The sequence below is a fragment of the Coenobita brevimanus genome, chromosome 33 (assembly GCF_032717465.1).
Source record: "Coenobita brevimanus isolate Jiangsu-jjx chromosome 33, ASM3271746v2, whole genome shotgun sequence".
Lineage (NCBI taxonomy): Eukaryota > Metazoa > Arthropoda > Malacostraca > Decapoda > Coenobitidae > Coenobita > Coenobita brevimanus.
The window spans coordinates 28,841,775-28,868,250 of record NC_136986.1 but is presented as its reverse complement, the minus strand read 5'-3'; the positions used below and the strand labels follow the sequence as shown (position 1 = coordinate 28,868,250).

At 42.5% G+C, this 26,476-nt stretch overlaps 1 protein-coding gene across 1 annotated transcript in view; it reads right to left on the bottom strand.

Annotated features, from left to right (window-relative positions):
* Positions 1-22,522, bottom strand: part of LOC145395843 (uncharacterized) — a 34,375-nt gene extending 11,853 nt beyond the window's left edge. Inside the window, exon 1 of the mRNA XM_080269373.1 lies at positions 22,314-22,522. Within this exon, the coding sequence (XP_080125499.1) occupies positions 22,314-22,522 (209 nt within the window). The remainder of the gene's footprint in view (positions 1-22,313) is intronic.
* Positions 22,523-26,476: the final 3,954 nt, after the last annotated feature.

Here is a 26,476-nt window from a genome sequence, read left to right as displayed (position 1 = left end):
AGAAATTAACTCCCATAATGTGCAACGCACACTCGACTGGTTCACGGCCATGGAAGCAATTATCATTCCATGGGAAATCAATGAAGTACTGCCTGAGGGCCTCCGAATCTCCAGCTCTAAAAGTACCACAGTCGACGTTTCTTTTGAGGTTCCACAGGCCGTACAGGAGTGATAGGACAGGTTAGGGTAATAAGGTTGTTTTCAGAGGAGCCCAATGGAAAGGAATAATTAACAGTGTAAGCAGAAGGAGTAGTTGTAAGGAAGAGGTCAAGTATGTTGGAGCTCTCTCCAAGGCGGTCAGGGATACAGGTAGGGTGCTGTACAAGCTGCTCTAGGTCATTACGGATAGATAAGATGTAGGCTTGTTCACCAGGTGGATCAGTGAAAGGAAAGGAGACCCAAAGGTGGTAGTGAACATTGAAATCTCCTAGAATGGGGATTTCAGAGAAAGGAGAAATTGATAGGATGTGTTCCATCGTAGAAGTAAGATGGTCAAAGAATTTTTGGTAGTCAGTAGAAATAGGGTTAAGTAAACAATGCAGATATACTTAGTCAGAGAATGACAGGAAAGCCGAAGTCAGAGTGTTGAGAATTCAGAAGAATCGAGTTCAGGGACACGAGCAAAATAAGTCGTTGCATATATAAACACAACAGCCACCTTTGGCTTTGAAATGAGTATAGAGAAAGTAGGAGGATACAGAAAAGGGTTTGCTGTCAGTTACCTCAGACAGCTGAGCCTCTGTTAGGAAAAGGTGAGGTTTAGAGGAGGAGAGGTGGTGCTCAACAGAGGGAAAGTTAGAGGAAAGGCTAGAATGTTGCAGAAATGAAGTAGTAGTGAGTCAGACAGTGGTTCCAGGCAGCTCGAGTCGTCACCAGGAGAGGGGCGGATGGTGAGGGCATATATGGTCCCCATTCCTGGGGACTCAGAGGCTATGTTTAGAGATGCCATAATTTGTTTGAATTTTGGAAAAGGAAGTGTAGTGTGTACTGTGCATGTAGTCTGGTGTTGATAGTTAGAGAAACTTGTATTGGAGAGCATGCTAGCCTGCTTTCTGTGTTACTGAGACACTGAAAAATTTCAGGAAAGGGGGATGGTCAGGAACTAGTCCTGAGGGCTGGTGAAACGGGAGCTCCAGCTCTCCCTCTCATCAGCTTTCCATCCACCTTGGGAGTACTGCCCTGCTCGACTGATGCTACAGTCTACTCCTGTAGGCGGGTGCTACACGACTGTCGTAGAGGTGGAGGGGTGCAAGCAGATAGTTCAGAGGAGCAGTGACTACTGATAAAGATGCAACAGTGAGACAGAGGTTGAAGGGAGCCAGTTAGAGTAGGAGAGTTAATGAGACGAAACGCCTTTGACTCCACCTTGAAGAGAAGAGCTGTGTGTGGGGAGCCTTTCCACATATGAGAGTTGTACTCTACACAGGGGCGAATAAAACCCATGTATAAAGTCAACAACTGTGCAGGGGTAAAGAAGGTACGGAGTCGGCTTAGCACACCTAATCTCTTGGATGCAGATTATACAAGAAATGTAATATGATTTTTCCAAGATAAATCCCGAGAGAATGAAACTCCAAGTATGTTTAAAGACGATGCAAGATTGAGCTGAATATTATCAAACATTAGTGGGTACTCCTATGGAAGATTTTGTTGGGTCTGTCTATCTATCCACTGCCAGACGCCTGAATCCCGTACGGGGTGGCAACAAACAAATCGCCTCCACGTCGCCCTGTCCCACGCCATTTCACTGCCCTGCTCCCAACTCACACACCCCCTCTTTCATATACCTCTCCACTCCATCCCTCCATCTCATCCTCGGCCTCCCCCTCCCTCTCCCCCCCTCCACCTCACTCACATACTCTCCTCACCAGTCTCTCACCCTCCATCCTCTCCACATGGCCAAACCACCTCAGTGTGTTCTCCTAACGCTTCCTATCACATCCACATCCACACCACAATGCTCCTTTATATCCTCATTTGTCAGCCTGTCTCTCCATGTGACTCCAGAGGCTCTTCCAAAATAACTCATTTCCTCTGCTCCCACTCTTGACTTGTGTCCTTCCAACAACGTCCAAGCTTCACTTCCATACATTAGAGTTGGTATCACAATACTGTCATGTAGTAACTTTATCAAGTCCATTTTTTTTTTTTTTAAATAACAGAACGGAGGAAGGAAAAACAAATGGGGAAAAAAAATAATCCATACACCAGATTACTGGTGTCCTCTATTCATAAAATATCTGTAACAGTTAGACTTGAACAGTTGTGGGTTGAAATTTGGAGGAAAACAACTCTGGGGAAGCGAGTTCCTGAGAGATGCAGTTCGGGGAATGAAAGAATTCTGATAGGCAGAAGTTCTGCAATATGGTTGAGTGACATTCCAGTCATGAGTGCTACCAGATGCCCGTGTAGCATGAGGGAAGGCATGGAGAGGTGGCACCATGGACGCAACTTCGTCTGAGCATTTGCCAAAAAAATATCTGTAAAATAATGCAAGGGAGGCAACATTCCTTCTTACTTGCAGGGGAGGTAGTTTATATGTAATGGCAGGGTTGTTAATGATTCTAACAGCTTTATTCTGAATTTTGTCTAGTTGTCTTAATGCAACCTCTCCACAACCATTCCACAAGGGTGAGCAATATTCAAGCTGAGAGCGCACATGACTCTTATAAATTATAGCTAACTGCTCATCAGCGAAGAAGTTACGGACTCTGTACAATAATCCAAGTTTCTTTGAGGCGGTTTTAGCAAGTGATCTGACATGAGAGGTCCAGCTGAGGGCACTGTTAAGTGAGACACCAAGAATTTCAATACTGTTTCTTATCATTGCTTTCAAGAAACTAGCAACCTTTCTTCCTTGTTGTACCCTTTCACCCTCCAAACTTCCATCTTTACTCATCACACTACCCAAGTACTTAAACGTACTCACATTCCATTTCCTAACCATTCAACCTCACTGTACATTCACTGACTTCACCTCCTTCAAAGACCATTACTTTACTCGTCCCTACATTCACCTTTAGATTCCGTTTCTTACACACTCTCCCAAACTCATCCACCAAGCCTTGCAACTCCCCTTCGTCTTTACTGAACAACGCAGAATTATCTGCAAACAACAGTACAGGGAGTTTCCGAACACTACTCTCTCTCACCAGGGCCACTTCAACATCCTCTGCCCTACCTTGTACCTCTTTTATTACCCCATCCATGTACAGATTAAACAACCATGGAGACATTTTGTTGGGTCGACAGGTGTAAAAACTGAGTCTTTGATGCATTAAAAACAACAAGATTACTTTTATCCCAGTCAGAGATACGAGCCAAGTCAGACATTAGGTGTGCCATATCTTCATCCTTTGTTTGTTGAAGTAACTGTTAGATGGACATTGGGGGAACCGAATGGAAAGGTGAAGGGTGAAATCATCAGCATTTGAGTGGATAGGGCTAGATGTACAACTTAAAGGGTCAATGATGAATTAAAGGAAGAGAGTTGGTGATAGGTGAGAGCCCTGAGGAACGCCACTATTGATAGATCTAGGAGAAGAACGGTGGCCGTCTGCAACAGCAGCTATAGAACAACCAGAATGGAAGCTATAGATGAAGGCACAAATAGAAGGATAGAAACTGTAAGAAGGCAATTTGGAACTTAACAATTAATGCCAGACTCGATCGAAAGCCTTTGAGATGCCAAGTGCAATGGCAAAGTTTTTGCCAAAGTCCCGAAAGGAGGATGACCAGGAGTCTGAAAGGTAGGTGAGAAGATCGCTAGTGGAGCGTCCCTACCAGAACCCATAGTAATGATCAGAAAGTAGGTTGTGATAGGAAAGATGCTTTAAAATTTTTCTGTAAAGAATAGACTCGACAACTTTTGATATACAGGATGTTAAAGCAATTGTGAGATAGTTAGAGGGTTGGGAATGGTTACTCTTTTTTGGGACTTAGTGAATGAGAGCAAACTTCCAGCAAGAAGGAAAGGTACAAATTGATAGACCAAGATGAAAGGGTTTACTGTACCTATTCAGGGTGTATGCAAAGAAGCACAGTTCTTGAGGACAACAGGAGGGATCCCATTAGGTTCATATGCCTTGTAAGTACTGAGGCCAGTGATGGCAGAAAATACATTAGTTGAAGAAATTTTAATGTCAACCATGAGGAAGTGAGAGGGGGGAAGTGATGGAGGAAGAACCAGAATCATCTAAGGTGGAATTGGAAGAGAAAGTCTGAGCAAGGAGATCTGCTTTACCAGTAGAAGAAATAGCTACTGAACTATCTGAGTGGAAGATAGGAGGGTAGGATGATGAGGTAAAGTTGTTAGAAAGGTTTTTGGCAAGGTGCCAGAAGGAGCGGGAAGAATTCAAGTTGGAGAGTTGAGAACGTTTAGTGTGGATGAAATTATTTTTAGCATATCAAAGAACAGACTTAGCATGATACCAGGCAGAAACATAAAAAAGATGTGATTTAGGGATGGATTGGCTCCGGTACCTTTTATAGGCCCTCTCCTTGCTGTGGACAGAGTTAGAACAAGCGTGATTAAACTAATTTTTTTTTTTTTTTGCTTTAGTCATAGGATATGAGAAAAAGTTATGTATGGCTTCCCTGCCCAAGAGAATAACCTCTGTAATGTACGAGGCACACTTAGATGACTCCCAGCTATGGAAGCAAAAATCATTTTTGAGAAAAAGAATGATGTACTGCCTAAGGGTCTCCCAATCATCAGCTCCAAAGTGCCACAACTGTCATTTCTTTGGAGGGTCCACAGGCCATACTGGAGTGATAGGGCCAGTTAAGGTAATAAGGCTGTGATTGGAGGAGCCCAATGGAAAGGAAAGATTAACAGCATAAACAGAAGTATTAGTTGTAAGAAAGAGGTCAAGTACATTGTAACTCTATTCAAGATGTTCAGGGATACGGGTAGTGTGCTGTACAAGCTGCACTAGGTCATTAATCTCTTAATGCCTAATTGCATTAACTGATGTGATGAGAGTTTTATGCCAAACTGCCTAATCGCATCAATTGAGCACGGCTTTTAAAAAAATGTAAAGTGCTGCTGCGCCCAGTTTATGATGTACATGGCTTCAGGCCAATGAGAACTAACCCCTGAGGTGGGGTGAGTGGGGATCGGACTGACCCAGGTGGTGGGGGGGCACCCCCCCCTCTGGGTCACCTCGGTTTCAGCCTCTACCCCACCTCCTCACTTCCTCCTTGTCCCCCATCACCCTCCCACCCTTCCATGCACCTGCATCTCTCCTTCCACCACCACCTGTGTCCCTTCCCACCCACTCATACCCTCCTCCCACCCTGCTAGCCTTGTGTCCCCCCCAAACCCCACCCCATACCTCCCTCCTTGTCCCTCATTACCCTCTCACCCCCTACAGACCCCCAAGAGTATCAGGCCACCAAGATGTAACAGAACACACTGAAGTACTTTCTTTTCATGTGAAAAGTTGGTTATTTTTCCAACCCCCGTACCTATAGGCCTACTCCCCATGGCCTACTTTATCTCCCACAGCCTAGTTATCTCCCCATACCTACATACATCTGTTTTCATGGTTGGTGTGACAAAACACTTTCAAATGACCTGTTTCAATAAAAATAATAGGTAGTTCTCAAAGCTTTCACGTTTTATATTGTTTTTGAGGGGTAACTATTTAAAACTTTGTTTAACTTTGATGCACGATTGTGCGGTAACCATTAGGCCTTCAGAGGTGCAGATTGAATTGTCAGGTGTGTAATTTCTTCCTCTTTAGCCAGAACACAATCAATTTGCCCTTGGTGAAAGTTGCCCATCCCCCCCTCCCAAAATGCGGCTGTGGGGTGGGGGGGGACCCGCCTGAAATAATTGCGGTCTTAAGGGGTTAAGGATAGAAAAGATGTAGGCTTGTTCACCAGGTGGATCAGTGAAAGGAGAGGAGACCCAAAAGTGGTGATGAACATTGAAATCTCCTAGAATGGAGATTTCCGAGAAAGGAGAAATGTATAGAATGTGTTCAATCGTAGACATAAGATAGTCAAAGAATTTTTCATAGTCAGTAGAATCAGGGGATAAGTAAACAGCACAGATATATTTAGTCAGAGAATGACAGGAAAGCTGAAGCCATAAGATAGAGAATTCTGAAGAATCAAATTCAGGAACATGAGAGAAAGATACACAACAGCCACCTTTGGCTTTGAAATGAGTATAGAGAAAGTATGAGGATACATAGAAGGGTTTACTATCAATTATCTCAGACAGCTGAATCTCAGTTAAGAAGAGAAGGTGAGGTTTAGAGGAAGGGATGCCCAACAGAGAGAAAGTTAGAGGAAAGCCCGCAAACGTTGCAGAAATGAAGAAGTGAGTCAGACAATGGTTCCAGGCAATCGTTGAGTCGTCACCGGGAGAGGGGCAGATGGTGGGGGAATTTATAGTCCCCCCCCCAACCTCCCAGGGACTCTGAGGTTTGGTTAAATGACGCTATTTTTTGAATTTTGAATAGAAAGTGTAGTGTGTAATGTGCATGTAGTCTGGTGCTGACAGTAAGATAAACTCGTATTGAAGAGCATGGTGACCTACTCTCTGTGTTACTGAGACAGTGAAAAAGTACAGCAAATGGAAGTATTCCCGAGGGCTGATGAAACGGGAGCTCCAGTTCTCCTTGTCATTAGCTTTCCATCCACCGTGGGATTACTGTCCTGCCGAAACAAAACCGCAACCAGAGATTCTCACGGGAAAAAGACCAGTTACTCTACTCTGTTCACTTTAACTTGGCCTAATATTATCATCTCTCCATCTTGAATGCTAAGCTGTAACTAGATATCAGCACTATGATATGTTGCTAGTCATGAAAAGTGTCAAGGAAAGGATGTATAACTACAGAATTGTTATTCTGTCATTTAGCTGTGCAAAATATGATGCAAAAGGAAAAAAATCCTGGTACAAGTTATAATGAAGGAAATAAAATGAGAACATATACTGCACAAGTAATAATATCATTGTGCATTTTTCCCTCTTCAGTCCAACAAAGCTCTGAACTACCAGTTCAGCACTGGATAGCAGGCGTTTATTCAGTTTGGAACTCTGGCTACGATTTCCTTGTACTTGTGGGGAAAATTAGAGGGTTGGCAGATACTATTTCTCAAAATTGTGCGTGTATATTAGCCACCTAAATATTAGTGTTTTTTTTTTTTAGGGGGGAGGGGGGATCCTTACAACTGCAAGATGATTTTATTCAACTCTGGAGATTTTTTAAGAACAGGGGTGAAATAAAGCCATCGCCAAATCTTTCACAACGAAAACTCCTTCCAAAACCCAATTTAAGTTCTTTGGTTTTACTCTTCATTAAAATTTATGAGGCCTTATGGTTCTGAAGCTGCTAAGATCTCGTCTATGATTACGTATACGTCGTTGTTAAAGCAATCTAAATAACACACAGGCACATAAGAGGGTGTCCCAAGCAATATTGTTAAAAAAAAAAAAAAAAAAAAACGAATCTACCTACTCTCATTAGACAATGAGAACTCGACACAAATGACAGTATACTTAAATTACGAAGGAGAATTCGTTCTTCTAAATAATAATAGAGATTTACGCATGTCGTGAACGAGGTGTACGTGGTACACATGCTTATTTTCCTAGTTCCCACAAATCAGGGACAATCAAAATTACTGTGTGAAAGGAGGAGAAAGGATTTCAGCTGTGGAAGCTGCTTTTGATGATCCTGAGGTAGGTACTTAGGCATATTTTCTGAGGACAGGCAACTAGTGCATCATGGATTTTTCACGGCATGTTTTTTTATTGTCTGAGATGGAACACCTGGGGTGCAAGATCACTATCACGAGGAAATCTCCCAACACTGGCTTGACCTCCCTTTCTGTAACAAGAGCCAACATGATAGAATGGTATCATGTTGAAGTCGGTGAAGTATACGTGTGGCTAGCTCTAACCATATTAATAGTACACACAGAAAAGCATGCCATAAAGTATTGGAACATGGACGACCTCACAGCCACACCTGTCTCTGGGAGGTACATGGCACATTACATGCCATACTATGGTTCGTGCACTTTTCCCCCAACCTGGGACCCTTTCCCAATGACAGGGTGTGGAAAATATGCCCAATTCTGACCATGCTAAAAGGACCTTTGTCGTTTTTTTTCGCATTTCCATTTAGGGATGGCAAACGAGTCGCATGTATTGTTCTGGGATTGACTGCCATTTATCCAATACACAGCACCCAAACGTCATCGCTTATGCATCACATTCTTTGTTGCTTGTGACTGCAAGATTGGATATACGAGTATGCTGGACTTTATAGTTATCGCCCACCTAGCGAGACGATAATGTAACCACCTGTGTGTGTGTGTGTGTGTGTGTGTGTGTGTTTGCTAAAATATGTTAAAATTAACTAGACAAATTGTATCCAAACTTTGTGGTTAGTATCCTGCAATGTGTGGCTTGAACTGCTTACATTTGGCGAAGCTGAAATGATATGCCTTCGATTGCCAGAGGATTACTAATCTAATTTTTGAAGATAGAAGTGCAAAGAGAAAATGAAGTGCAGCAGGCAAAATTCTAAGATATTTTTATGATTTTGTCATTCTTGTTATTGCTCTTCTAGCGAGGCGGTAATGTAATCGCTGGCACCTGTTAATGTGTCTGTGTGTCTGTGTGCGTGTTTGTCTCTTACCAACATATCTCCAAATCTAATGGGCAAATTCTATTAAAGCTTTGCGGGCAGTATACTGGGATATGTGGCTTGATATAAGTACGGTAGATGTTGGCGAACTTATGATAATATGCCTCCTATTGCAAAGGATTACTGATCTAGGTTTCTATTGATTCCAAGCGATACGCATTCGAGGGCGAATGTTTTGGCTGTCCTTTATTTATTCAACATCAGATATGGTTGTCTCACGTGATGATTTCTACACATCATCCACATTGACAACGTTTCTTCCTGAACATGGGACAGGAACCAGCGGCACTGTCAAGTCCACAAGGAAGCACTACCCTGTTCTCCCTGCCAAGACCGAGAATGGGGCTTTATTCACCGAGGAATGTGATAACTTGTTGGTCATCCATAGATATGACAAGTGGGAAGTGCTGCAGGTGGTACAAGAAGATGTTCCTGCACCTTTTTGCTATCATTGTTCAAAATGCATTCATACTGTTCAGAAAGGTTGTTTGCATAATTGCTGCACCAAGGAGACACAGTGCTGCTGTAATGCCTGACAGGGTCACCCAGGCAGACTACCTCTGGTGTCACTGCACGGTGAACCTAAGTACCTGCAGGTTAAAAACTGTGCAGGCAGTGCAATGTCTGCCTGAACTGTCACCGACGGCAGCAAGTTCACAAGGAAATGCACTACCAGTGCACTGAGTTAAAGGAGACTTCCTAACTTACCACACTGGGATGAGGTAATAGTCACTGGTGTGTGGGAAAGTGTAAATAGTGTATAGAGTGATCTTACCACATAAGAATTTATAATATGGTTTATAATATAAAAAAGGTATGGGTTTAAGAAAACACTCTCAGATTACAGTGCTAGTGAACTTGCAGTACAAACACAAATATGTGTTATGGTAATTCAGTGCAGTATACATGCACATTGGATTAATTGTGAAGTAAACGAATACTGTAATTTTTTGTGCTCTTCCTCTAGTGCACTAACTAAATTCCCAAGGAAGTGATTTTACCATGGAAGAATTTAGAATATAAGAGAAAGTACAGGTGTAAGGAAATGATCTCGGGATATGGTGAATGAACTCACAATACAAGTGCCAGAAATGAAGACATCATTCTCAGGTTACAGTGCAAGTGAACTTGCATTACAAGTGCAACTATATGTTACTGTAAAAAAATGCAGTATTAACCCACCGCGTCCCGTTGACGTATATATACGTCCACACGTTTCGTCACTGTCAGTCCTGTTGACGTATATAAATGCTGATCAATTGCAAGGTCCCTAATTTGCACATTTTGATTTTTCGCAAGTGATTTTTGGTATGTATACACAGGACACCTTGCTCTACAAGATGCCAGGCAGGGACAATGCCTTACCCAGCACGACCTCCCCCCCCCTCACGCCATTGTCTCAGCAATTCACCTGTTACCAGTGACCTGGCCAGTAAAGACATGTCGTGCCATGGTACAAAATTCAGGGTCAGAGTGATTTCCCAATCAATGACAAAGTGGTGGACAAACTTTACATAGCATTAGAGGAAGAAACAGTTAGAAATGATGATCAGGTAATGTCGCCAAAAAAGGTCAGGTATGTTGATGCGTTTGATGAGTGAAACAATACTTATATTGCCTATATTACTGTGTGAAAACCAATATACTCTCTATACTACATATAAATTCGTACCAAATAAATAAATAAATACCGTTTATGAATGGTGTGTAATAGTTACCCTCCCATAGAACTCGTTTTCTTTGGAGCCAGCCTGATAGAAAACACAGTAAGGTAAGGAGGTACTGCTACCTGTATCGAGTATTTAAACTTCAGGTGAGCGATTTCTCTATGAATTTTCGATGTTTCTCACCAAAAGCGGAGGTTTGAGCAAAAAAAAAAAAAAAAATCCAAAAATGGTTGGGATTGTGGGGAGTCAGTGGTGGAAAAGTGGTCGGGACAGGGCGGGTTAATGATAACTGGATTTGTTGTGATACTTTTAATTAATTTTTTCATATTCGCTGCCATTCCTCCAGTTTTCTCTCTGCTGAATGCCACCTCACATCCTCTAAACTCACCTTCCACTCTGTACTGAGAGTCAGCTGTCTGCAGCGACTTAAAGCAAGCCCTTCTCTGTATCTTACTTTTTCTATTTTACCTCAAAGCAAAAATGGCTGTTGTGTATATGTTCACAACAACAACATATCCTGAACTTCAGTCTTCTGAATCCTCTACTCACCGGCTTCGGCTATCCTGCCATTCCTGATTAAATATGTATTTATTGTTTACTTACCTACTATTTCTACTGATAATGAAAAAATCTTTGACAATCTTATTTCTAAGGTGAAACATCCCATCAATTTCGTCTTTCCCTGAAATCTCGATTCTAGGTGATTTCAGTGTTCACCACCATCTTTAGGTCTCCTCTCTTTTCAGTGATCCATCTGGTGAACAAGGTTACATCTTTTCTATCCTTAATGGCCTAGAGCAGCTTGGACAACACCCAACGTACTGTATATCCCTAACCGTCTTGGAGAGATATCCAACTTACTTGACATTTCCTTACAATTAATCCTTGTTCTTATGCTGTTAATCTTTTCTCTCCGTTGGGCTCTTCTGATCGCAGCCTTATCACCTTAACCTGTCCTATTACTTCAGTAAGGCCTGTGAACCCCTCCAAAAACCAGCAACTTTGGCACTTTGGAACTGTTGATTGGGAGGCCCCAGGCAATACTTCTCTGAATTTCCTTGGAATGATAATTGCTTCCATGGCCGTGAGCCATCAGAGTGTGCCTCACGCATTATTGGGGTTATGCTCTCAGGCAAGGATGATACATTCCTTTCTCTTATCCTGTGACTAATGCAAAAAATAAAAACTTTGTTCATTACGCATGTCCTAATGCTGTCCACAGCAAGGAGAGAGCCTTCAAAAGGTACTGAGGCCAACCCATTGAAGAATCTAATCTCTTTTATGCTTCTGGCTGGAAGCATGTTAAATTTGTCCTTCACTCTGCCAAATATAATTTCAGTTGTACTAACTCAGATTCTTCCTGCTCCTTCTGGTGCTTGCAAAAACCTTTCTAACAACTGCACTTCATCATCCTTTCCTCCTCATTTCCACTCTGATGACTCTCTGTTTCTTCTTTTGAAATAGCAGAACTCTTTGCTCTGGCTTTCTCCTCCAGTTCCATCTTAGATGATTCTGTTGCTATTCCTCCATCACTTCCTTCTTCTTACTTCCTCATGACTGACATTAAAATTTCTTCAGTTGATGTGTTTTCTTCCATCACTGGCATTAATACCATCAAGGCATATAAGGCCTGATGGGTTCCCTCCAGTTGTCCTCAAGAACTGTACTTCTCTACTTACACCCTGCTTAGGTAAACTCTTTCGCTTTTGTCTGTCAACCTGTACCTCTCCTTCTTGCTGGAATTTTGCTCTCACTGAAGGGTGATCATTCCCAGCCCTCTAACTATCGTCTATTTTTTTTTTTTTTTTAATATATGCTCGACTCTGGGCATAGGCTTCACAGCCTGCTATCAAGGCCCAGTAGTCCTCCTACATATCATACACCTCTACATGTCACCACTTCAGCGCTAACACCCACCGTCCATATTGAAGACATGCTAGGGGTGTCTCATACAGGACTGGTGTACTGGTATTAGCGGGGGTATTTTTACGACATGTCGGCGGATCTTCTGGTAGATCGGTAAAGTCTGCTTTTTTACATGAAATTCAAATCCTTAAACTGTTCCGTGGCCCAGTGGGGATTTGATCCTGGGTGTGGTAGGACCGCAGGGCACCTTTCTACCGATTGAGCCACCGAATTACACTAACACCCTGTCTTTTCAAAGTTTTTGAATCTATTCTTTAATAAAAATAATTTAAAGCACTTTCCTATTATAGCCTGCTTTCTGATTGTCAGTACGGATTTAGGCAGGGGTGCTCCACCGGCTTTCTTCTCACCTTCCTTAAAGACTCCTGGTCATCCTTCTTCTGGGACTCTGGTGAAAAATTTGCCATTATACTTGACATCTCAAAGATCTTCGATCGAGTCTGGCATAAATCTTTAATTTCAGGCCCTCTTACGGTTTCTGATCTATTTGTGCCTTTATCTCTAGTCGTTCTATAGCTGCAGTTGTCGACTGCCACTGTTCTTCTCCTCGGGCTGTCAATACTGTAATCGTGTTCCTCAGGGTTCTGGGATATCACCAACTCTCTTCCTTCTATTCATCAATGATCTACTAAGGTTTACATCTAACCCTATTCACTCATACACTGATGACTCCACCCTTCAGCCTTCCATCCACATCCCACAGCATCCATCTCAGCAGTTACTTCAACAAACAAGAAAGGATACAATGGCACACTTAGTATCTGACTTGGCTCATGTCTCTGATTCGAGTAAAAGTAATCTTGTTGTTTCCAGTGCATCAAAAACCCAGTTCTAACATCTTTCGACCCATCAAAATCAACCACAGGAATATCCTCTAATTTTTAATAATACCCAGCGCAATTCTGCATCATCTCTGAACATACCTAGGGTTTCATTCGTTTGGGATTTATCTTGGAAGAATCATATTACCTCTGTTATAAAATCTGCTTCCAAGAGATTAGGTGTGCTAAGTTGACTCTGTACCTTCTTTACCTCTGCACAGTGTTGACTTTAAACAGGAGTTTTATTTACCCCTGTTTACTACTCTAACAGTTCTTCTCTACATGGTGGAGTCGAAGACTTTTCATTTCATTAACTCTCCTCCCTCTCTGGCTCCCGTCGACCTCTATCTTTTTGCTGCACTGTTGCATCTTTGTCTCTTTTCTGTCATTAGTTCAATGGTCACTGCTCCTCTGAATTCTCTGCTTGCATCCCTCAACCACTGTAGCAGGTATGTAGCACTTGTGTAGCAGGAAATATTTATCCCTTTTCTGTCCAACTTTCTAATGCAAGAGTTAACTCTTAATGCCAGTCCTTTATATGTGCAGCAGGTCAGCTTTGGAACTGTCTTCCTCTGTCTATTTCTTACTGTCTATGACCTTCAGACCTTTAAACGCAGTGTGTCCATGCATCTTGTAGTGATCAGATCTTGAATTTGGCTCTCTATTATCGTGTACTTATTTTAGTTTAGATGGAGCAATTGGCTGGCTTCTAGAGTTTTTTTGTTTTTTGTTTGTTTCCTGCATTAAAAACAAAGAATTGCTATAACACAGAGCAACATACATGGAAACTGCGTTCATTGTGAGAGTAAACTAGTATATATATATTTTTTTTTGGTGTGCAATACCTTTCATGCAGTAAGAACTTAGGTAAATAAGTGCTTCAGAAAAAAAAGAAAAACTACGCTTGTCAGAAATGGACATGACCACAGGAATAGATCAAGTGATCTTTTGAGACTGAAAATGTACTCGCACAATAAGTAAAAGTAATTGTCCCGGCAAGTATCCCTGCTTGTCATAAAAGGCGACTAAAAGGGTTGGCGGAGGGTTAGTGTCCTTCCCCGGAAAACAACTAACTAAAAAAACAAACAAGAAGCCTCGGACAAGGACTGACCAAACGATGACGACCCAGGACCGGACAAAGGACTTGGTAATAGGTACATGGAATGTAAGAGGAGCGAATGATGAGGTGAAAGAGAGAGAGACTGTCCAGGTGCTTGAGGGTGCGAAAGTGGATGTATGTGGAATAACTGAAACGAAATGGAGAGGAGAAAGTGTGAGAGAATGGGAGTATGGATGGGGTATATGTGCAGTAGTAGGTGAGAATGAGAGGGCAAAGGAAGGAGTATGTATAGTTGTGAGTAAAAGATGGAAGAAGAGCATAAGACAGTATGGATCAGTTGGGTCAAGGATTGTGTGGGTAAAGTTGAAAGTTGGAATACAAATGTGGGCGATTGTGTGTGTGTATGCGCCAACGCAAGATCGTGCTAGAAGAGTGAGAGAAGAGTTCTGGACAAATGTAGAAGTGTGCATGGAAAAGTTTGGAAGGAATGAGAGAGTGTTTTTGATCGGTGATATGAATGGTAAAGTTGGGAATGTGAAAGTGGATGGAATAGTTGGTGAGTGGGGTGTGCCTGCTGAGATAGATGAGAATGGCAGTGCGTTAGTGGACATTTGTGATAGGAGGGGGTTGGTGATAGCCAATACCCTCTTCAGGCATAAAATGATCCACAAGTATACATGGCGAGTGATGAGAAGGGTGGGTGGTGAACTGAATGAAAGGAAGGCAATGATTGATTATGTGTGTGTGGATGAAAGGATGTAAAGATGTGTAATGGATGCAAGAGCTTATAGAGGTTGAGAGAGGGGACTTTCTGACCACTACTTGGTGGTGGCCAGAATTAGGATTCAAGTAAGATGGAGGAATAGAAGAAGGGAAAGACTAGAGGAAGGAGTAGGTGCAAGGAGAATGGAAAGGTTACAAGAGGATGAGAAAAAGGCAGAGTATAAGTGAGAAGTGGAGGAACGATTGGGCAAATATGAGTTGGAGCAGAAGGGAGTCATGGAAGGTGTGTGTAGGATATTTACAGAAGAAATATGTGCAGCATGTGATGTGGTGTGTGGAAGGAAGATAAGACGGAGGGGGGTGCAAGGAACAGCGTGGTGGACTGAAGAGGAGAGACAGGCTGTGGCACAAAAGAAGAAAGCATACAATGGATGGATGAGAAATAGGGGTGTGGAAGAAGTTGAGAGGTGGAAGAGAGAGTTATATGCAGAAAGAAAGAGAGAGGTGAAAAGATTAGAATGAGAGAGTAAGAAGAGAGTGGATGAGGAATTTTTTTTTTTTTTTTTTTTTATGCGAGGAAGAAGGAACCAAAGGCCATGAGCCCGCGGTAACAGTTCCCTCCAAGAGAAAAACAAAATACAATAGACAGCCAAATTCAAGATCCGATCATTTTGAGATGCCTGGACACACTACGTTTGAAAGACTGGAGATCATAGGCAGCAGGAAATACAGACAGAGGGAGACAGTTCCAGAGCTGACCTGTTGCATAAATGAAAGACTGGGAGTAACGGTTAACTCTTGCATTAGAGAGTTGGACAGAAAAGGGATGAGAGTTTGTTGCCAGACGGGTGCTACGCGCCCGTCGTAGAGGTGGAGGAATGCAAGCAGACAGTTCAGAGGAGCAGTGACCATTAAAGTAGCGATAGAAAAGAGATAAAGATGCAACAGTGCGGCGAAGAGACAGAGGTTGAAGGGAGTCAGTAAGAGGAGGAGAGTTAATGAGACGAAAAGCCTTTGCCTCCACCCTATTGAGAAGAGCTGTATGTGGGGAGCCTCCCCACACATGAGAGTTGTACTCCACACAGGGGCGGATAAAACCCCTGTATAGAGTCAACAATTGTGCAGGGGTAGAGAAAGAGCGGAGTTGGCTTAGCACACCAATCTCTTGGAAGCAGATTTTACAAGAGATGTAATATGATCTTTCCAAGATAAGTCCCAGAGTAAATGAAACCCCAAGCATGTTCAAGGATGATGCAGGATTAAGCTGAATATTATTAAACATTAGTGGGTATACCTGTGGAAGATTTTGTCGGGTTGATAGGTGTAAGAACTGAGTCTTAGATGCATTAAAGACAACCATATTATTTTTACCCCAGTCAGAGATATGAGCCAAGTCAGACATTAGGTGTGCCATAGCCTCATCCCTTGTTTCTTGAAGTAACTGTTGAGATGGGCGTTGCGGGAACCGAATGGAAAGGTGAAGGGTGGAGTCATCAGCGTATGAGTGGATAGGGTTAGATGTACAGCTTAGAAGATCATTGATGAATAAAAGGAAGAGAGTTGGTGATAGGACAGAGCCCTGAGGAACACCACAGTTGATAGATCTAGGAGAAGAACGATGGCCGTCTACAACAGCAGCTATAGAATGACCAGAAAGGAAGCTAGTGATGAAGGCACAGATAGAAGGATAGAAACCGTAGGAGGGCAGTTTGGAAATTAAAGATTTATGCCAGACTCGATCGAAAGCCTTTGAGATGTCAAGTGCAATGGCAAAGCTTTCGCCAAAGTCCCGAAAGGAGGATGACCAGGAGTCTGAAAGGTAGGTGAGAAGATCGCCAGTGGAGCGTCCCTGACGGAACCCATACTGACGATCGGAAAGAAGGTTGTGATAGGAAAGATGCCTTAAAATTTTTCTATTAAGAATTGACTCGAAAACTTTTGAAATACAGGACGTTAAAGCAATTGGACGATAGTTGGAGGGTTGGGAGTGGTCACCCTTCTTTGGGACTGGCTGAATGAGAGCAAACTTCCAGCAAGAAGGAAAGGTACAAGTTGACAGACAAAGGCGAAATAGTTTGCCTAGGCAGGGTGTAAGCACAGAAGCACAGTTCTTGAGAACAACAGGAGGGACCCCATCAGGCCCATATGCCTTGTTAGTACTGAGGCCAGTGATGGCAGAAAATACATCAACTGAAGAAATTTTAATGTCAGCCATGAGGAAGTCAGAGGGGGGAAGTGAAGGAGGAACAGCACCAGAATCGTCTAAGGTGGAATTGGAGGAGAAAGTCTGTGCGAAGAGATCTGCTTTATCAGTAGAAGAAATAGCTACAGAACCATCAGAGTAGAAAAGAGGAGGGAAGGATGATGAGGTAAAGTTGTTAGAAAGATTTTTGGCAAGGTGCCAGAAGGAGCGGGAAGAATTCGAGTTGGAGAGTTGAGAGCATTTAGTATGGATGATATTATTTTTAGTAGAGCGAAGAACAGACTTAGCACGATTCCGGGTAGAAACATAAAGATTATGTGATTCAGGGGTGGGTTGGCTCCAGTACCTTTTGTAGGCCTTCTCCTTGTTGCGGACAGCATTAGAACAAGCGTGATTAAACCAAGGCTTTCTTGCGTTAGTCAAAGGATATGAGAAAGGAATGTATGCTTCCATGCCCGAGAGAATAACCTCCGTAATGCGCAAGGCACACTCAGATGGCTCACGGCCATGGAAGCAATAATCATTCCAGGGAAAATCAAAGAAGTACTGCCTGAGGGCCTCCCAGTCCGCAGGTCCAAAATGCCACAGACGACATTTCCCTGGAGGGTCCACAGGCCGTACCAGAGTGATAGGACAGGTTAAGGTAATAAGGTTGTGATCGGAGGAGCCCAACGGAGAGAAAAGATTAACAGAGTAAGCAGAAGGATTAGTTGTGAGGAAGAGGTCAAGTATGTTGGAGCTCTCTCCAAGGCGGTCAGGGATATGGGTAGGGTGCTGTACAAGCTGCTCTAGGTCATTAAGGATAGAAAAGATGTAGGCTTGTTCACCAGATGGATCAGTGAAAGGAGAGGAGAGCCAAAGGTGGTGGTGAACATTGAAATCTCCAAGAATGGAGATTTCAGAGAAAGGAGAAATAGACAGAATGTGTTCCATCGTAGAAGTAAGATAGTCGAAGAATTTTTGATAGTCAGTAGAATTAGGGGATAAGTAAACAGCACAGATATATTTAGTCAGAGTATGACAGGAAAGCCGAAGCCAGAGTATGGAGAATTCAGAAGAATCAAGTTCAGGAACACGAGAGCAAGATAAGTCGTTGCGTATGTATACACAACAGCCACCTTTGGCTTTGAAATGAGTATAGAGAAAGTAGGAGGATACAGAAAAGGGTTTGCTGTCAGTTGCCTCAGACAGCTGAGTCTCCGTTAGAAAAAGAAGGTGAGGTTTAGAGGAGGAATTTGAGTGTAAAGTGGAGGGACTGTAAGAAAATGTTCTGGAAAGAGGTGAAAAGAGTAAGACAGGGTGGAAGTGAAGTTAGCAGGGGAGTGAAAGATAAAAATGGTAGATTACTAGTTGAGAAGGGAGAAAAAGTGAGCAGATGGAGAGAACACTTTAAGGAAATGTTGAACAAACAGGATGGAAGTAATGTGAGTATAAGTGGCTGGGGAATGGCTGGGAGAAGGAGGGAGGTAGGAAGACAGGAAGAAATCAGTAGGATAGAAGTTGTGGAAGCAATGAAGAAAGGTATATTGGGGAAAGCCCCAGGAATTGATGGAGTGTGTGGTGAAATGCTGAAGCATGGGGGAGAGATAGTAGTAGAATGGATGTGGAAGATGTGCAGATTGACCTGGGAGGAAGGTAGGGTCCCGGAGGATTGGAAGTCAGGTATAATTATTCCCTTGTACAAAGGAAAAGGGGAAAAAGAAGTGTGTGGTAATCATAGGGGCATTTGTCTTCTTAGTATAATAGGAAAAGTGTATGGTAGGATACTTATTGACAGAGTTAGAGAAAGAACAGAGAAATTAGTTGGAGAAGAACAGGGAGGCTTTAGGAAGGGAAGAGGTTGTGTAAATCAGATATTCATTCTTAGATCTTTAGTGGAAAAGTTTCTAGAGAAGGGAAAGAAGTTGTATGTGGCTTTCATGGATTTGAAGAAAGCATATGACAGGGTGGATAGACAAGGATTGTGGAAAGTGTTAAGAATATATGGAGTAGATGGGAAGTTGTTGAATGCTGTGAAGAGTATGTACGATGGTGCTAAGGCTGCAGTGCGTGTGGATGGTGAACTAAGTGAATTTTTCTCTTTGAAAGTTGGTTTGAAACAGGGATGTGTCATGTCTCCATGGTTGTTCAATCTGTACATGGATGGGGTAATAAAAGAGGTACAAGGTAGGGTAGTGGATGTTGAAGTGGCCCTGGTGAGAGAGGATAGTGTTTGGAAACTCCCTGTACTGTTGTTTGCAGATGATACTGTGTTGTTGAGTGAAGACGAAGGGGAGCTGCAAGGCTTGGTGGATGAGTTAGGGAGAGTGTGTAAGAAGCGGACTCTAAAGGTGAATGTAAGGAAGAGTAAAGTGATGGTCTTTGAGAGAGGTGAAGTCAGTGAATGTACAGCGAGGTTGGATGGTGAGGAATTGGAAAATGTGAGTACGTTTAAGTACTTGGGTAGTGTGATGAGTAAGGATGGAGGTTTGGAGGGTGAAGTGCTTGAAAGGGTACAGTAGGGAAGAAAGGTTGCTGGTTCTTTGAAACCAGTGATAAGAAACAGAGAAGTGAGCATGGAAGTGAAAAAGTTACTACATGACAGTATTGTGATACCAACTCTAACGTATGAAAGTGAAGCTTGGACGTTGTTGGAAGGACACAAGTCAAGAGTGAGAGCAGTGGAAATGAGTTATTTAAGAGGAGCCTGCCTATGGAGTCACATGGAGAGACAGGCTGACGAATGAGGATATAAAGGAGTGTTGTGGTGCTGATGTGGATGTGATAGGAAGCGTTATGAGGAACACACTGAGGTGGTTTGGCCATGTGGAGAGGATGGAGGGTGAAAGACTGACGAAGAGAGTGTATGTGAGTGAGGTGGAGGGGGAAGAGGGAGGGGGAGGCCAAGGATGATATGGAGGGATAGGGTGGAGAGGTATATGAGAGAGGGGGGTGTGAGTTGGGAGGAGGTCAGTGAAATGGCGGGGGACAGGGTGACTTGGAGGCGATTTGTTTGTGGCCACCCCAAACGGGATTGAGACGTCTGGCAATAGATAGATAGTAACCTTGAAATTTCTTTTCTTTCTTCTGTTCAACACAGTGTAATGCACAGTGTCACCCTGGATGTGCCGGTAAAATTGGGCAAATAAACTGAGTTAGCCAAACGTACAAGGGGTGATGATTCATCTATGTGGGAGTGGCCGGAGGCAGTAGAGAGGGGTGTCAAGGACAAGTGGGACAAGGAGGAGCATGAGTGTATTTGAGCTTATAATCCCTCTTTGTCCCAGGCTGGTGCAAGGGCTGCGGGCTGTAACTACCGACTCGCTCCCCTCCGAACACAGTCTTTCGTGACTCCCCAGATTTCCTCCTTTCATCACCTCCTACCTCCACAATGCCTCCACCTAGTGCCGACCTGGGGACGCTTACAACGGAGAGATGAAAGATAAATGAATAAGCTTGTCTTTAACTGAAAGTTCAGCGTGCTGTAATTATTCAGCTACGACTGGTTGAAAAAGACTTTCAAGATAAAAAAAATGCGTACGACAAGGGCTTGGCTTGTAAAACGCGAAGGGTTTAGAGCTTAAGATTTAAGTGAGCTTAATACTTGAGTAATTACATTCTAAAGCTGTTGGAGATATCATAATGAATAGGAGTGGTACCGATGGTGATTGATGCCGTGCTTGGGGGGGGGGACTTAATTAAGTAGATCTACACTTTTTGTAGACTGGTATTATTGGACACAGGGCTGTGATTTATGGGTGGGGGGAGCTAGGGGGTTATAGCCCCCCCGACTGTTTTCTGTAAATTAATTTGTTGAAACTTCGTCTAAGATTGAGGGTTCAATAACAACTCATGAAACTAAAATATGATACTATATATCGAATATTATCTTACATCTGGTTGGCACAACAATTTGAGATGCACCATCGTAGTGTTGCATGTTTTTCAATGTTTACGTTGTGTGGCAATGCTGTTCTTGTCTTCCGTCAAGCGTTGTCAATAGCTCTCTGTTGCTTTCTGGCCTGTGAGTTTATTTTCCCTCTAATGTGTTTATAATTATGTTTCCTTTTTTTGTTATCGTAACTCTATCTAGAGATTGAGAGACTTGCTCGAGGAGCACAATGACCCACAACCGGCTAAACCACATGCTGATTGCTCATTTTACGAGATTTGACAGTCCTGATCTGAAGGCGTTCTGAACTAATTTATTGACACGAAGGAGAAAAGAAAAGCCATGTTTGCTCGTGTCTGACATGCTGAATAAATGTTTATATTTTGTGCATATCGTATGTTGCAATCTGTGTAATTTAAGATCAAGGTTTATTATGGTGGAATGCCAATGCGTATGTGTGGAGGGGAGGGGCAAATATATGTTATGTTATGGAAGATGAGTGACCTTTAACATGAAAGTAAAACAACGTTGGGCTTATGAGGCAGAACATGAAAATAAAAAGGAAGAAAAACTTGGTGTGGTTTTGTTCAAAATTCAAATAATTCTATGCGTGTCTGATCAAATCTTTCCAAATTTGATCAAAATTGATTATAATAATAGTACTTACTTATTTTATTATATTATTGTTTCCAAATGTATAAATGCAGAGCGATATATTTCAACCTGAATCCTACCGCAGGCGTGTAGGAACAATCTTGATAAGGGTGCAGCATACTACACCAAAACTGTAGAATGGCCAAATTATTAAACTTAGTCACTGTTTGAGCTGAAAGTTCAGACAGGCAGAAAGTGAAGCCTTTAATTTACACACCATATTCCATCACTAAACATACATGCCTCATTAAACATCAACTTTTATGTAGAATCAAACTGAAAAATATCGGATGGTCCGCAAACTTAAGCTTTTCGATTTAATTTTAGGTTTCTAGTACGGACGTATATACATTTTGTCTAGTCCCCCCCCCCAAAAAAAAAAAAAAAAATGTGTTGAAAATTACGGGCCTGGGATAGGTAGCGCTGCCAATGGACGTAAGATTTTGAATACAAAATCTTTGTGAGGCAAAGGAAGCTAAAAAGGGTTGGGTGAGCAGAGATGAATGAGTAGAAAAGACTAGAATGATTAAGTGTTGAGGGAGAGTGTGTGTAGTACTCAGGGGCAAGATTTGTATAAGCTTGGCAAAGAAGTTAAACAATTTTAATTTTAAGGAAAATAAAAAGTAACCACACTTTCAAATTCCTGGCGTCCTAAAAAATAACTACAAATAAAATTTTGGCATTAAAGGTACGTTCTTGGTCGCTGAATAACTTACCGTTTTTCAGATGCTGAGGTTTCAACATTGATGGCCATGCTGTTCATCATGGAAAATGTCCAGTGGGAAACGAGTAGAGAGCCGAGGTCTTTCCTGGGCAGGCCGGTGACCACCAGGAGCCTCGTCGACCATACCAAGAGGCGGCCATTGAGGGACAAATCGGCGAAGGCAGTAAGGAAGGCTGGGTCGTTACTCACCACCACCACCATCACGCACCACGACACCTGCCGCAGCTGCTGATGTCACCATGGTACACCCACGCACCATGTTGTTACTATCATAATTATTGTTATTAATGCATAACATATATATTCACCAGCAAAGGGTGAACAACAGGCCTGGTGGCCCAAGGCTGAGGTAAGGGGTAATGTGGTGTCGGAGTGGGGGAGGAGTAGAGTCCATGGTGGGTGGGAGAGAGGCTGGTGCAACTCGGGTAGCGGTGTGGGGTAAGTGACGAGTTGTCGACGGTGGGACAGGGACACTGATTTGCAAATACACAGGCATAAGGACGATCATATGTAGTGTTATACAGATTAATAGATGAGTAGTAGGAGGAGTAGCAGTAGTATTATTGTGAGGGAAACAGACACAATGGGAAAAGGAGGATTAGTAGTGGCAGTGCCAATAATGGTAGTAACAGATTCAACAGTCCTGTGTTCACGTAGTTTGTGTGGGAGTGATGATGTTAGGAATAACGTAATACAGTAGGCGTTATAGGACCAGATGACTGGAAAACCCCAAAGAAATATGAGGGCTGGCAGAACGAGGATACCGGGAAGTAAGAGTAATAAAAGAGGCAGGGAAATGAATGGAAATAATGCACGTATGAGGTGAAGCAGTTAAGGCCTGGATAACGTGGCGTAGCAGGATACCACAGCTGTATCTTCGTTGTCCCAGCTACTGTGGGAATCAGCATTAAATTCAAAGTCACTCTATATTATAGCTGTTGTTACGGAACAGAAAAAGATAATGTACACATTAAGTGAGAATACTAAGAGTCACTACTGTCCCGTAAAGTTCCAGGTTCAAAACAAAAGAGTTAGGTAAAATTACAAGTTAAAATTTAATGCTTAAACTAACAACAAAACATTCAGAACTCATAAGGATAATGTAATGGCAAATAAACAGGTTAAATATATGGTTAACTGCAATAGCCTCTATTAACACGAAATTAGCAAGAGTAAATTTATCTAAGTCAGCCCTGATAAAATGAGATACCAGATAATACTCAGTGAATGCCAGATAAATAATTACAGATACAAACTATTATCAAAAATGACTGACATAAAACCCAACATTAATCACAAAGACCTCACTAGGCCTAAGAACTAACCCTATGCTACACAACACAAGAAAAAATACAACAGTTATAATCAAATTACACACAGCTGCTAGATGTTTGGAGATTTCTTGAGCACTCACAATAATAATATCTGTACAGGGGAGGACAGAGATGTGAACAAAATGAGGAGCAGATCTATGTGGCAATGATGCAGAGACTGAGCTCATTATATAGGGGCCAGCAGAGCCTGATACAACTTGTAAGAAGGACGCGCAAATGAAGCCATGGGGACAAAGAGCTGAAAATCCCGCAAAGTATAACAGAGAGAACGACTTACTCTACTATAACGGTAGAAGGGGGGGACTGAGGCAGAACACGCTCGTGATCAAACATGCAGCATACTGTGCGTTAAAATTACACAAAGGATGATGAAATCATAGGCTATGTAACACCTCCCCACAAAGAAAAAGAAATTTACAAAGGAAATTTCTTATTACTCTAAAACAATCTGTCTAAAGTCTAGATAAGCAATCTGCAATAACGTTTTCTTTCCCCTTGACATGTTGTATGTCTAATGAATACTCCTGAAGAAGTAGACTCCATCTTGTCAATCTTTGATTCTTATCTTTAAACTTACTAAGGAATTTCAGTGGGTTATGATCGGTATAAATGACTATGGGGTCAAAACCAGAACACAAATAAAATGAAAAATACTGTAAACCCAAAATCAAGGCCAAAAGCTCTTTCTCAATAGTTGAGTAGTTCTTTTGAGGTGGAGTGAACTTCTTACTATAATAAGATACAGGATGTTCAATACCCTGATCATCCTCTTGCAGCAAAACAGCCCCAGCTCCTGTATCACTTGCATCAACAGCCATCTTAAAAGGCTTAGCAAAATTTGGAGTAGCGAGCACTGGCTGACTTAATAGAATAGCTTTAAGTTTGTTGAAAGAGGATTCACAGTTATCAGTCCAGACAAATTTAACTCCCTTTTTCAGTAGGTCTGTAAGTGGTGATACAAGAATAGAAAAGTTAAGAACAAATCTCCTGTAATAACCTACCATTCCCAAAAATCTTTGTAGCTCTTTCCTACTTTTAGGTCTGGGAAGATCACTTATAACCTGAACCTTAGCTCCTGGTGGTGCAACATGTCCATCACCAATTACATACCCAAGGTACTGAACTTTAGCTTGACCAAACTCACACTTTGATAAATTAGCTACAAGATTAGCATGAACTAAACGGTCAAGAAATTTACTGACATGGCATAGGTGATCTTTCCAGTTGTCACTGAAGATTAATACATCATCAATATAAACAACACACCCTGCCAAACCCTCTGTTACAACATTCATGAGCTTCTGAAATGTGGCTGGTGCATTTTTCATACCATATGTCATTACCGAACATGCAAAAGCCTTTCCTAGTGTTACAAAACATGAGATCTCCCTAGCACGTTCAGTCATAGGTACTTGCCAGTATCCCTTTAACAAATCAAACTTACTTATGTACCTAGCCTTTCCGATCTTGTCTATGCAATCTTCCACGCGAGGGAGAGGGTAAGTGTCTGTTTTGGTTATCTGATTAACACGTCTGTAGTCGATGCAAAGCCGCTGTGACCCACCTGGCTTAGGGACTAGAGTGACAGGAGAACTCCACTCGCTCTGACAGGGCTCAATCATCTTGTGGTCCAACAGGTAGCCAAGCTCCTTCTGGATGAGAGGAACTTTCACTGGGTTCACACGGTAAGGAGGCAATTTAATTGGCTTTGCGTCTCCAACATCGACATCATGCATCAACACAGTGGTTCTTCCTGGAGTAGCACGGTACACTTATGCGGGTACTCCTGCAGTAATGCCGAAAACTCCTGCCTTTCCTTGGGAGGATGAGAAAGCTTAGTCTGGAGATCATTCATGATATCAGGATTCTTCCCCAAACTATCACTCAGGCTCATGCTGCATGGGAGAACTTCACTTGTAGACTCGGGTGGAACAGCTACAGTGCAGACTGGATTATTTTCGTCCTGCCTGTGATATAACTTTAGCATGTTGATGTGACATAGTTGCTTGCTCTTTCTACGATCTGGTGTGGCGATGACATAGTTGACATCACTGAGTTTCTTCTCCACGAAATAAGGACCACTAAACTTGGCTTGAAGAGGTTGCCCATGAACTGGTAGCAGAATCAAAACCTGGATCTCCTGGCTGAAAGTGGCGTAACCTGGACTTCTTATCATACCAAGTCTTCATCTTCTCCTGAGCAGCTCCTAAATTCTTCTCGCCAGCTGTAAAGCAGTGGACAGCCGTTCTTTGAACTTCATCACATACTCCAGCAGGTTGACGTCATCTTCCTCCGACGGCCAGCATTCCTTGAGTAACTTAAGGGTCCTCTTACTTCATGGCCAAACAGTAGTTCAAAAGGTGAGAAGCCCAGTGATTCATTTGGAGATTCTCTTGCAGCAAACACAACGAATGGAAGACCTTTATCCCAGTCTTTCTGATGTTCCAAACAGTATTTCTTGAGCATCGATTTGAGTGTTTGATGATATCTCTCCAACGTTCCTTGGGTCTGGGGATGGTAAGCTGAAGACGTGATCTGGGTGATGCCCAACTTTTTCAGAGACTGCTTGAAAACGTTTGACATGAAATTACTTCCCGGTCTGACTGTACCTCCTTGGGCAGACCAAACTTTGTGAAGAACCCTAGCATTTCCCTAACCACGTTCTTTGCTGAGATATTTCTATGGAATGGCTTCAGGATAACGAGTAGCCATATCAATCATGGTCAACACATAAGAAAAATCCTGAAGAAGTCTTAGGAAGAGGGCCCACAATATCCACCAACACACGGGTGAAAGGCGCCTCAAAAGGAGGAATGGGAAC